Raw genomic sequence first — 12487 nt, 5'->3', positions numbered from 1 at the left:
TGTCTACATTCTGACCAAAACAATGCAGCGTACGTGTGACATCATCGCACATGCACAACGAAGGCAGAATGGATCAACAGAATCGTTAAGCAGGCAAACGATTCCAAGGAATCGAGCTACTGGGATCCGGTTCTCAAAAAGAACCAACTCTCGATTCCCATCCCTAGTCTCAGGTCTTGTTGGTAGTTGTCGGTTCAGCTGGACTGGTTTGGCTCTCTGATAAAAGGTCGTCATGGAGACGTAGGAACAAAATCAACAGTTACCTGAGACAGACTGAAGACCTGCAGTGGGACCAGCAGGTCCTGGTACCTGGTCCAGGTCTGACCCACAGAGGTTCAGTCACAAACACAGAGGTTTAATGGTCCAAAGCCGACCCCCAACACCTGCACCTGCACCTGCACCTGGACCCCAGTTGGACTAACCCCGGTCTGACTGACCCTGGTCTGACTGACCCTGGTCTAACTGACCCTGGTTGGACTGACATGGTTGGGGTGTTGGTGGTTGCCATGGTGACGGTGGACAGGTGTGACCCAGTGTCTAAATGCTGCTGTTGTTTGTTCTGTTATAGGACATCAGGATGTTGGGCATCTCAGCCTCTGACCCTGGACCATCTGGACCACCTGGACCACCTGGACCATCTGGACCACCTGGACCACCTGGACCATCTGGACCACCTGGACCATCTGGACCAGGTCCTCTGGATGTAAACAGGTAAACCAGGCCAGACAGACAAACAAAAGGACATGGACGGAGGACGACCCTGAGACGCACTCCAATCAGAGGCCTGTCCGTCATCCAGAGGCCTGTCCGTCATCTGGACAGTGGAAGCCCATTGGTGGATTCGGTGTACAGACACAGTCTGATGTGTCCACCTCTGTCCTCGTCCTCTCTGTCCTCCACCCTTAAAGTAGACCAGGTCCAGGTTTAGTTCCAAATAATGGACCACATTTCAACATCTAGAAAAACAGCAATTTGGATTCAATTTCCTTCAAATTTGGCACATTTATATTTATATGGGGGGGGGGGGGGGGGTGATTGCTATGACATCAGCACACATAGACATGATGACATCAGCTGGATCAATGACACAATCAGATCCAATAGGTGTGGGGCGGGGCTTGTATTGATTCCTTTAGTTCATTTTCGGTCATTCCATTTCTTTCTTCGTTTCTTCTTGTACATTTATGTCCATTTTATGGATGACTGGACTGTTTCAGTTCATTCTTTGGGTTTTCTTGGTTCATTTTGTTCATTTTAAAGCTTAAAGGGGGTGGGACAAAGGGGGGTGGGGGTCAAGGGTCAAAGGCGAGCTCGGTCTTCATCCTCATCAGGGCGTGGTTGTTTCATTTTTCTGATTCCCAGGTTTGATTGAACTGCGGTCGTTAGTTTGACTTTGACTTCTCATTTCATTTCTACCAGAGACTTTTTTTTAGTTCAGGTTTTTTTTTGTTGTTGTTGTGAGTTAAAGTAACAGGAAACAGTGAATTTACCCAGAGTTTAAGAACATAAAAGGGTTCGATTCTTTTTTTTTTTAGTTGGATTCTTTTGACAGTCCTCCTCAGATCCTTTTTGGTTTCCATGACGACACATGGAGGTGACTGGACTTTATTTTGATGTGAACAGTGTCTACATTCATGCATCTGGGCTGAAGCTGATGTTTTTAATCTGTCTGTTTCAGAACCGTCCAGACGTCATGTGACCCAGGTTCTGCAGCGGTGGAGAACTGTTCTGGTGAGACGTTCTCCTGTTCTCCTGTTTGGTTCTTCTGTTTCATTTCTGTCTTTTCCGTCTTTTTCAACTTGTTTCATCTTGTCACTTTTCCGTTTCTTTTGTCTGGATCTGAATCTTTCTGGTTGATTCCGTCTTAGTTTCTCTGTAAAAGTCGAAGCCCTAGGATGGAGCCCTGAGGAACACCACACACACACACACACACAAGCATCATATCGTTGTAGTTTGTGGGTTTTTTTTTTCACTAAATCCACATATTAAACACTTGAAACCTCTTTTTTGCTCTTGTTGAACTGAGTTCTTGGGTTCTGGTCCAGATCCAGGGTCTGTCCCCCCTCCGGTCTCCCGTCGGGACCGTCAGAGGACCAGTGAGCGCCAGCGAGCCCACAGCGCCTCCACGCTAGCAGCCTCCGTCGGTCTGGTCCAGGGAGGGGGCGGGGCTGAGTGGAAGGCCAGTGAGAGGCTGAGCCAGGCCAACCTGGACGCCATCACCTTCCCCGGAACTGGAACCGGAACCGGAACCGTGGACCCAGGCTCACATGTGAGCTCACCGGCCTCAGGGAAGGACCCGTACAGAGGAGGAGCCTTCACTTCTGATCCTGTTCCACCCCTGAGTCCGCCAGCAGAGGACGCCGTGCCCCGCCCACCCTCTGTCCAGTCCCGCCCACCTTTGGTCCAGCCCCGCCCGTCCTCACTGCGGTTCTCTGAGTCCACACCGCAGACGCCTTTGGAGTCTGGACCAAACCGGGTCTACAGCGACGAGGTCTTCATCCCAAACCCCGCCCCTCCATCACCACCACCAATCAGAGAGACAGACATCATGGAGGACCTCCCCCCTGCCCCACCTCCTCCTCCTGTGGGCGTGGACCAGGAAGCACCACCTCAGACTGACAGCAGGTCGGTTCGCATTCCGTTTTTTAACCACGATTTTTCCTGTTGCGACATTTTCACCCAGATTGGACTCATTAAAGGGAACCGTCTTCTTCTTCTGTTTTCAGCTCCAGTCCATGTGTCCACACCTTGGCCCTCCCCATCCCTCGGCCCCACCCCTCCTCGCCCATCCCCTCTGTACCCCCCCCTCCTGATGACCTGGACCTGGACTACGATCCTCTGCCACCGAGACGGAAAAGCCCCGAGGAGCTGAGAGCGGAGCGTCTGGCCCGTCAGCTGGTGGGTGGAGCCAAAGCCGCGCCGGTCCACTGTGACCCCACCTCCATCCTGACCCCACCTCTCGTGTGCGTTTGTGTTCAGGTGCGGCAGGACCGCTCTCTGGCGCCCCTCGTGGACTCGTGGGGGGGGGAGTCCACCGTGGACGTTCTGGAGGACATGTTCCCCAACAGCAAGATACTGGGGCGGTCGCCACGGCAACGCAGGGGCAGCAGCCAATTGGACGACAGGTAGGCGGGGTTTAAACAGGAACTGAAACTGGCAAAAGTCAACGTGATTGGTCAAAGAGTTAAAAGAACCAATCAAATCATTCAACTGTAAAACGACAGAAGCCCAAGAGAACAAGAACTAGAACTACCGACGAGTCCTAAAACTACCGACGACTCCTAAAACTACTGACGAGTCCTAAAACTACCGACGAGTCCTAAAACTACCAACGACTCCTAAAACTACTGACGAGTCCTAAAACTACCGACGAGTCCTAAAACTACCCACGAGTCCTAAAACTACCCACGAGTCCTAAAACTACCAACAACTCCTAAAACTACTGACGAGTCCTAAAACTACCGACGAGTCCTAAAACTACTGACGAGTCCTAAAACTACCGACGAGTCCTAAAACTACCGACGAGTCCTAAAACTACCAACGACTCCTAAAACTACTGACAAGTCCTAAAACTACCCACGAGTCCTAAAACTACCCACGACTCCTAAAACTACTGACGAGTCCTAAAACTACCGACGAGTCCTAAAACTACCCACGGGTCCTAAAACTACCCACGAGTCCTAAAACTACCATCAAGTCCTAAAACTACCAATGAGTCCTAAAACTACTATCGAGTCCTAAAACTACCAACGAGTCCTAAAACTACCATCGAGTCCTAAAACTACCAACGAGTCCTAAAACCACTATCGAGTCCTAAAACTACCATCAAGTCCTAAAACTACCAACTAGTCCTAAAACTACCAACTAGTCCTAAAACTACTAACATTCAAACACAGACTGACAATAACTGCAGTTCTGTTTTTGTTGTTAAGGATTCATGACGGCATCAGTGGTAGTAACGTGGACTTGGAGGACCAGGACCAGGACCAGAACCAGGAGAACCTCAACAGCAGGAAGGTACAGCAGCTGAATGGGTTCATCATCAGTCAGTGTGAGCTGTGGATTCTGAGTCCTACGATTCTCTGTATCTGTAGTTTTTTTTTTTTTTTTCTTGGCCGGGGGGGGGGGGGGGGGGGGGGGCTGGATTTAATGCAGTTTGACATGTTTGACAGTTCCTTGGACCTCATTGGTTCAGATGTTCTTCAGTTCCTTGGACCTCATTGGTTCAGATGTTCTTCAGTTCCTTGGACCTCATTGGTTCAGATGTTCTTCAGTTCCTTGGACCTCACTGGTTCAGATGTTCTTCAGTTCCTTGGACCTCACTGGTTCAGATGTTCTTCAGTTCCTTGGACCTCACTGGTTCAGATGTTCTTCAGTTCCTTGGACCTCACTGGTTCAGATGTTCTTCAGTTCCTTGGACCTCATTGGTTCAGATGTTCTTCAGTTCCTTGGACCTCATTGGTTCAGATGTTCCTCAGTTCCTTGGACCTCATTGGTTCAGATGTTCCTCAGTTCCTTGGACCTCATTGGTTCACATGTTCTTCAGTTCCTTGGACCTCATTGGTTCACATGTTCTTCAGTTCCTTGGACCTCATTGGTTCAGATGTTCCTCAGTTCCTTGGACATCATTGGTTCAGATTTTTCAGGAGGCTGGTTTTCAGATCTGCTGAACAGATGACGTTGCGTTCACTGCTCCTGGTAAACTCGGACGTAGGAGGCGTGTCCCCGTGTGACCATGGCTGTGTCTGTGGGTGTGTCCGTCAGGCGGAGCTGTGCGCGGCGCTGAGGAGCAGCATGGAGACGCTGAGGAGGGAGAAGGAGACGCTGCAGGAGGAGGTGAAGGCCACGAGGAGCTGGGAGTCCAGGTCCAGGCCCTGGTCCAGAAGACCTGCTCCGCCCACCAGACCGACAAGTACCACATGTTCATAGGTACGAGAACCACGCACACCCCAAGGGCTCCCATGAGCCTCTGGGGCACCTCTGACCCCTCCCACTGACCCCCCCCCCTCTGCCCTCTGACCCCTCCCACTGACCCCCCCCCTCTGCTCTCTGACCCCTCCCTCTGACCCTCCCTCTGATCTCTGACACCTCCCTCTGATGTCTGACCCCTCCCTCTGACAGTCCCTATGATCTTTGACCCCTCCCTCTGGCCCTCCCTCTACTCCTCACTATGACCTCTGACCCCTTCCTCTGACCTCTGACCCTCCCTCTGACCTCTGACCCCTCCCTCTGCTCCTCCCTCTGACCCCTCCCTCTGACCTCTGACCCCTCCCTCTGACCCTCCCTCTGATCTCTGACACCTCCCTCTGATGTCTGACCCCTCCCTCTGACCCTCCCTATGATCTTTGACCCCTCCCTCTGGCCCTCCCTCTACTCCTCACTATGACCTCTGACCCCTTCCTCTGACCTCTGACCCTCCCTCTGACCTCTGACCCCTCCCTCTGCTCCTCCCTCTGACCCCTCCCTCTGACCTCTGACTCCTCCCTCTGCTCCTCCCTCTGATCCCTCCCTCTGACCTCTGACTCCTCCCTCTGACCTCTGACCCTCCCTCTGACCCCTCCCTCTCTGTTGTCAGGTGACCTTCAGAGGATCGTCCACCTCCTTCTCTCTCTCTGCGGTCGTATGTCCAGGATCGACCAGAGTCTGAAGAGTCTGCAGATGGGTGGGGCCACAGAGGAGGGCGTGGCCGAGGAGAGGGTGAGGGGATAAAGGGGGCGGGATCACAGAGGAGGGCATGACCAAGGAGAGAGTTAGGGGGCTATAGGGGGCGGGGTCACAGTGGAAGGCGTGGCCAAGGAGAGAGTTAGGGGCTATAGGGGTGTGGTCACAGTGGAGGGCGTGGCTGAGGAGAGAGTTAGGGGGCTAAAGGGGCGTGGCCAAGGATAGGATGAGGGGGCCACAGGGGGCGTGCCCAAGGACAGAGTTAGGAGGCTAAAGGGGGTGGGGTCACAGAGGAAGTGTCAGTGTTAGTTGTCAGTGTTAGTTGTCAGTGTTATTTGTCAGTGTTAGTTGTCAGTGTTAGTTGTCAGTGTTATTTCTCAGTGTTATTTCTCAGTGTTAGTTGTCAGTGTTATTTCTCAGTGTTATTTCTCAGTGTTAGTTGTCAGTGTTATTTCTCAGTGTTAGTTCAGGGATTAAAGTTCTCCGTCACCACGATGGATTTCCGTCAAATGGAAAAATTGAGGGGGAAAAAAAGTCATATTGAAGTAACTTCCCCTCGTGTTTCGTGGAGTCCAGTCGGCACCGGGTCCTGGGTCCTGGGTCTGCGGTCCTGGGTCTGCGGTCCTGGGTCTGCTGTCCTGGGTCTGCTGTCCTGGGTCTGCGGTCCTGGGTCAGTCCTGGGTCTGCAGTCCTGGGTCAGTCCTGGGTCAGTCCTGGGTGTGCAGTCCTGGGTCAGTCCGGGGTCAGTCCTGGGTCAGTCCTGGGTCTGCGGTCCTGGGTCAGTCCTGGGTGTGCGGTCCTGGGTCAGTCCTGGGTCAGTCCTGGGTCTGCAGTCCTGGGTCAGTCCTGGGTCTGCGGTCCTGGGTCAGTCCTGGGTCAGTCCGGGTGTGCAGTCCTGGGTCTGCGGTCCTGGGTCAGTCCTGGGTCAGTCCTGGGTGTGCAGTCCTGGGTCTGCGGTCCTGGGTCAGTCCTGGGTCAGTCCTGGGTCAGTCCTGGGTGTGCAGTCCTGGGTCAGTCCTGGGTCAGTCCTGGGTCTGCGGTCCTGGGTCAGTCCTGGGTCAGTCCTGGGTCAGTCCTGGGTGTGCAGTCCTGGGTCTGCGGTCCTGGGTCAGTCCTGGGTGTGCAGTCCTGGGTCAGTCCTGGGTCTGCGGTCCTGGGTCAGTCCTGGGTGTGCAGTCCTGGGTCAGTCCTGGGTCAGTCCTGGGTCAGTCCTGGGTCTGCGGTCCTGGGTCAGTCCTGGGTCAGTCCTGGGTCTGCGGTCCTGGGTCAGTCCTGGGTCAGTCCTGGGTCAGTCCTGGGTCTGCTGTCCTGGGTCAGTACTGGGTCCAGTCCTGGGTCAGTACTGGGTCAGTCCTGGGTCAGTCCTGGGTCTGTCCTGGGTCTGCAGTCCTGGGTCAGTCCTGGGTCAGTCCTGGGTCTGTCCTGGGTCTGCAGTCCTGGGTCAGTACTGGGTCAGTCCTGGGTCAGTCCTGGGTCTGCTGTCCTGGGTCAGTCCTGGGTCTGTCCTGGGTCTGTCCTGGGTCTGCAGTCCTGGGTCTGTCCTGGGTCGTCAGTCCTGGGTCAGTCCTGGGTCTGCTGTCCTGGGTCAGTCCTGGGTCAGTCCTGGGTCAGTCCTGGGTCTGCTGTCCTGGGGCAGTCCTGGGTCAGTCCTGGGTCAGTCCTGGGTCTGCTGTCCTGGGTCAGTCCTGGGTCAGTCCTGGGTCAGTCCTGGGTCAGTCCTGGGTCAGTCCTGGGTCTGCTGTCCTGGGTCAGTACTGGGTCAGTCCTGGGTCAGTCCTGGGTCTGCTGTCCTGGGTCAGTCCTGGGTCAGTCCTGGGTCACTCCTGGGTCACTCCTGGGTCTGTCCTGGGTCAGTCCTGGGTCAGTCCTGGGTCAGTCCTGGGTCTGTCCTGGGTCAGTCCTGGGTCTGCTGTCCTGGGTCAGTCCTGGGTCAGTCCTGGGTCAGTCCTGGGTCTGCTGTCCTGGGTCTGCAGTCCTGGGTCAGTCCTGGGTCAGTCCTGGGTCAGTCCTGGGTCTGCTGTCCTGGGTCAGTCCTGGGTCAGTCCTGGGTCAGTCCTGGGTCAGTACTGGGTCAGTCCTGGGTCAGTCCTGGGTCTGCTGTCCTGGGTCAGTCCTGGGTCAGTCCTGGGTCAGTCCTGGGTCAGTCCTGGGTCAGTACTGGGTCAGTCCTGGGTCTGCTGTCCTGGGTCAGTCCTGGGTCAGTCCTGGGTCAGTACTGGGTCAGTCCTGGGTCAGTCCTGGGTCTGCTGTCCTGGGTCAGTCCTGGGTCAGTCCTGGGTCTGCTGTCCTGGGTCAGTCCTGGGTCAGTACTGGGTCAGTCCTGGGTCTGTCCTGGGTCAGTCCTGGGTCAGTCCTGGGTCTGCTGTCCTGGGTCAGTCCTGGGTCAGTCCTGGGTCTGTCCTGGGTCAGTCCTGGGTCAGTCCTGGGTCAGTACTGGGTCAGTCCTGGGTCAGTCCTGGGTCAGTCCTGGGTCTGCTGTCCTGGGTCAGTCCTGGGTCAGTCCTGGGTCAGTCCTGGGTCAGTACTGGGTCTGCTGTCCTGGGTCAGTCCTGGGTCAGTCCTGGGTCAGTCCTGGGTCAGTCCTGGGTCAGTCCTGGTCTGCTGTCCTGGGTCAGTCCTGTGTCAGTCCTGGGTCAGTCCTGGGTCAGTCCTGGATCTGCTGTCCTGGGTCAGTCCTGTGTCAGTCCTGGGTCAGTCCTGTGTCAGTCCTGGGTCAGTCCTGGGTCAGTCCTGGGTCAGTCCTGGGTCTGCTGTCCTGGGTCAGTCCTGCGTCAGTCCTGTGTCAGTCCTGGGTCAGTCCTGGGTGTGCAGTCCTGGTCAGTCCTGGGTCTGCTGTCCTGGGTCAGTCCTGGGTCAGTCCTGGGTCAGTCCTGGGTCTGCTGTCCGGGTCTGTCCTGGGTCAGTCCTGGGTCAGTCCTGGGTCAGTCCTGGGTCAGTCCTGGGTCAGTCCTGGGTCAGTCCTGGGTGTGCAGGCTCAGGGGGCTGACAGGTTTCCCAGTGCTGATAATCAGAGGACTTGTGTATTCTTCTGTCAGGAGGACAGGCTGATGACTGTTTCTGTTTGGAAGGAAACTCTGCTCATTCTGTGCCTCACAAACACATGGACCAGTTCAGCTTCACTGAAGTTCAGCCTCCAGACTAACTGGAGTTTAGTGTGAACAAGGAGCTTTCATTATGAAGGAACCACAGCGAAAAGGGAAGAAGACAGAACTGATCTGCATGGACCTTCATGTTTGGGTTCAGATCTGATCTGCTCTGGACGGTATATGACTAGTGTGTGTGTATGTGTTTGTGTGTGTGTGTGTGTGTTTGTGTGTGTGTGTGTGTGTGTGTGTGTGTGTATGTATGTGCCCTTCCCGTGCGTGCGGCTGTGCGCCGCGGCCTTACGCGGTTACGCGCCCGACTGCATAAGTGCTTTATTTGGACCCGTTTATCATCTTATTTGTATGTGTGTGGTACAGTACGAAGATCAAACTGAATGAATGAGGAACAGCCTTGGTATTTGCAAAGCCACTGTATTTAAATCCCCTCAGAGAGGATCTGGAACGGAATAGAAGTTCTGTTTCAGCTGACGGAATTTCTTCCAATCAGAAAGAGAACATGATATTGGTGGGAGGGGTTGTGGACGCAGGTTTGATGACGTACAGATTATTGTGGCTAGCATATACGACATCATGGACACGTTTGTAGAGGAAGGAGCTGAAGTGGGAACTATTGAGAGATGTGTGGAAAATAGATGGAGGTGGGCGTGGCTTGATGAGAAGGGAGACGATGGAACTCCAGTTACATTTACAGACATTTTCCCCAAAGTTCATGTGCTGTTGGAGTTGGAGTTATGTTTTAGGAGTTCCTAAATTGTTAAATAAAAAGTTTTTCACTCATTTTTTGCAGTAAGGTTTTCTTCTAGTTATTTTCACTCACTTCACAGGTTTTCATCCCCTTTAAAATGAACCACAGAACACCAGAACTGACCTGAAGCTTTACAAATGTTCTGGGGGAGGACCCCCAGACCCCCCACCAGTACCACTCATGACATGTTTTCTGTCCATGTTCCTACTCTTCTCCACCTGTACACTCTCCCATTCAGTGGGTTTGACAGTGTTGACAAATCTGACTAGATAAACTTGTACACTACAGTAGTATTGGACTGCATCAGTTTTAACAGTGGACAATGATTCTGAGCAGAAGAACATTTTCAGTCAGATGAAAAATTTTTGCTTTAATCCCTGTGTTAGTTGTTAGTGTTAGTTGTTAGTGTTGTCAGTGTTATTTCTCAGTGTTAGTTGTTAGTGTTAGTTGTCAGTGTTATTTCTCAGTGTTAGTTGTCAGTGTTATTTCTCAGTGTTAGTTGTTAGTGTTAGTTGTCAGTGTTGTTTTCAGTGTTAGTTGTTAGTGTTATTTCTCAGTGTTAGTTGTTAGTGTTAGTTGTCAGTGTTGTTTTCAGTGTTAGTTGTTAGTGTTATTTCTCAGTGTTAGTTGTCAGTGTTATTTCTCAGTGTTAGTGTGTTTTAGTCTTTATTTGACAGACAGTTCGGTCTTCCTGTGACGTCCTAACGGCTCTCTTTTGGCTCCGCCCCCAGGACTGCCTCCTCCATAAACGCTTGCAGCTGCTCCGTCAAACTGAAGACGCTCGTGAGCTGAAGGAACACCTGGAACGGCGCCGGCGCACCGTCCACGCCTTCCTGACGGCCAAGCTCCACCCACCACAGCTGCTCCACTGCCGACGCTTCATTGCCGCCAAACCCTCACTCCTGATTCGCCAGCGTCGTCTGGACGACCTGATCCGGCAGGGGGAGGAGCTGCTGAGACGCCTCGCCGACGGGACGCCGGAGCTGGCCGACGCCCACGGAGCCCCGAGGGTGTGTCCGCCGAGCCCCGCGCATTGCTCCTCCCTGTTTCCGCAGCTAATACCAGGTCCCGCCCACATTGTCCAATCCGCCGCTGTGACGTCATTGTGAGGAAGATGAGTTGATTGGAGGAGGAGACGGAGGGGGCGTGGCCTAAAGAGGCTGCTGTGACTCACAAAGAACCATGACCTTTAACCTTTAACCTTTATTTATCAGATGATTGAATATGTAACAGCTGCACTGTTCTACCCATGAAGAAGAATTAAAGATTCACCTACAACCACTGTTCACCTGCAACAGCACTGTGGTCACATGACAAAGGTCACATGACACATGACACAGGTCGCATGACACAGGTCACAGGTCACAAGACACAGGTCACAGGTCACATGACACAGGTCGCATGACACAGGTCACATGACACAGGTCGCATGACACAGGTCGCATGACACAGGTCCAGGTCACAGGTCACATGACACAGGTCGCATGACACAGGTCGCATGACACAGGTCGCATGACACAGGTCACATGACACATGACACAGGTCGCATGACACAGGTCGCATGACACAGGTCGCATGACACATGACACAGGTCACATGACACAGGTCGCATGACACAGGTCACAGGTCGCATGACACAGGTCACATGACACAGGTCGCATGACACAGGTCACATGACACAGGTCACATGACACAGGTCGCATGACACAGGTCGCATGACACAGGTCGCATGACACAGGTCGCATGACACAGGTCGCATGACACAGGTCGCATGACACATGACACAGGTCACATGACACAGGTCGCATGACACAGGTCACAGGTCGCATGACACAGGTCACATGACACAGGGTCGCATGACACAGGTCGCATGACACAGGTCGCATGACACAGGTCACATGACACATGTCGCATGACACATGACGCATGACACATGACACAGGTCGCATGACACAGGTCGCATGACACATGACACAGGTCGCATGACACATGACACAGGTCACATGACACATGACACAGGTCGCATGACACATGACACAGGTCGCATGACACATGACACAGGTCGCATGACACAGGTCGTATGACACAGGTCGCAGGTCACATGACACAGGTCACATGACACAGGTCACATGACACATGACGCAGGTCACATGACGCAGGTCGCATGACACAGGTCGCAGGTCACATGACGCAGGTCACATGACACAGGTCACATGACGCAGGTCACAGGTCACATGACACAGGTCACATGACACATGACGCAGGTCACATGACACAGGTCACATGACACATGCAGGTCACATGACACAGGTCACATGACACAGGTCACATGACACATGCAGGTCACATGACACATGCAGGTCACATGACGCAGGTCGCAGGTCACATGACGCAGGTCACATGTCACATGACGCAGGTCACATGACACAGGTCACATGACACATGCAGGTCACATGACACAGGTCACATGACACAGGTCAAATGACACATGCAGGTCACATGACACATGCAGGTCACATGACACATGCAGGTCACACGACACAGGTCACATGATGCAGGTCACGTGACACAGGTCAAAGGTCACACGACACAGGTCACATGATGCAGGTCACGTGACACAGGTCAAAGGTCACATGACACAGATCACATGACACTTGACACAGGTCCATTCTCCTCCTGAACTCTTGCTCTGTGACATTAAATCTGTTTCCCATCGTCTGGTTCTGGTCCTGGTACTGGTCCATGTGTTGGTGTTTGTGGTTCCTGTTCTGTTGAAGGTCTGGTAGAGTCCACCTGATGAGGGTCCACTTGTACATGTGGTCCAGATCAGGTCCACATCTGGTCCAGGTCTGGTGTGGACCACATGTCATATCTGGTCCTGAATCAGATCTGATGTTTTTAACGGTTCTGATGGATCGGATCGGACTGTTACGGCCTTAAAATGTGACAGACATCACACTGGAGTTCTGGAGGCGGG

The 12487-nt window shown here is 53.4% G+C and overlaps 1 protein-coding gene across 1 annotated transcript in view; it reads left to right on the top strand.

Annotated features, from left to right (window-relative positions):
- Window positions 1-12487, top strand: part of shroom3 (shroom family member 3) — a 61365-nt gene that overhangs the window by 39780 nt on the left and 9098 nt on the right. The window contains exons 16-18 of the mRNA XM_030130387.1: window positions 569-711; window positions 1679-1731; window positions 2046-2190. Coding sequence (XP_029986247.1) covers window positions 569-711; window positions 1679-1731; window positions 2046-2190 — 341 coding nt within the window. The remainder of the gene's footprint in view (window positions 1-568; window positions 712-1678; window positions 1732-2045; window positions 2191-12487) is intronic.

This window comes from Sphaeramia orbicularis, unplaced genomic scaffold, assembly GCF_902148855.1.
Source record: "Sphaeramia orbicularis unplaced genomic scaffold, fSphaOr1.1, whole genome shotgun sequence".
Classification (NCBI taxonomy): domain Eukaryota; kingdom Metazoa; phylum Chordata; class Actinopteri; order Kurtiformes; family Apogonidae; genus Sphaeramia; species Sphaeramia orbicularis.
Note: the sequence above shows the minus strand (reverse complement) of the source record. Positions and strands in the feature narration are given on the sequence as shown.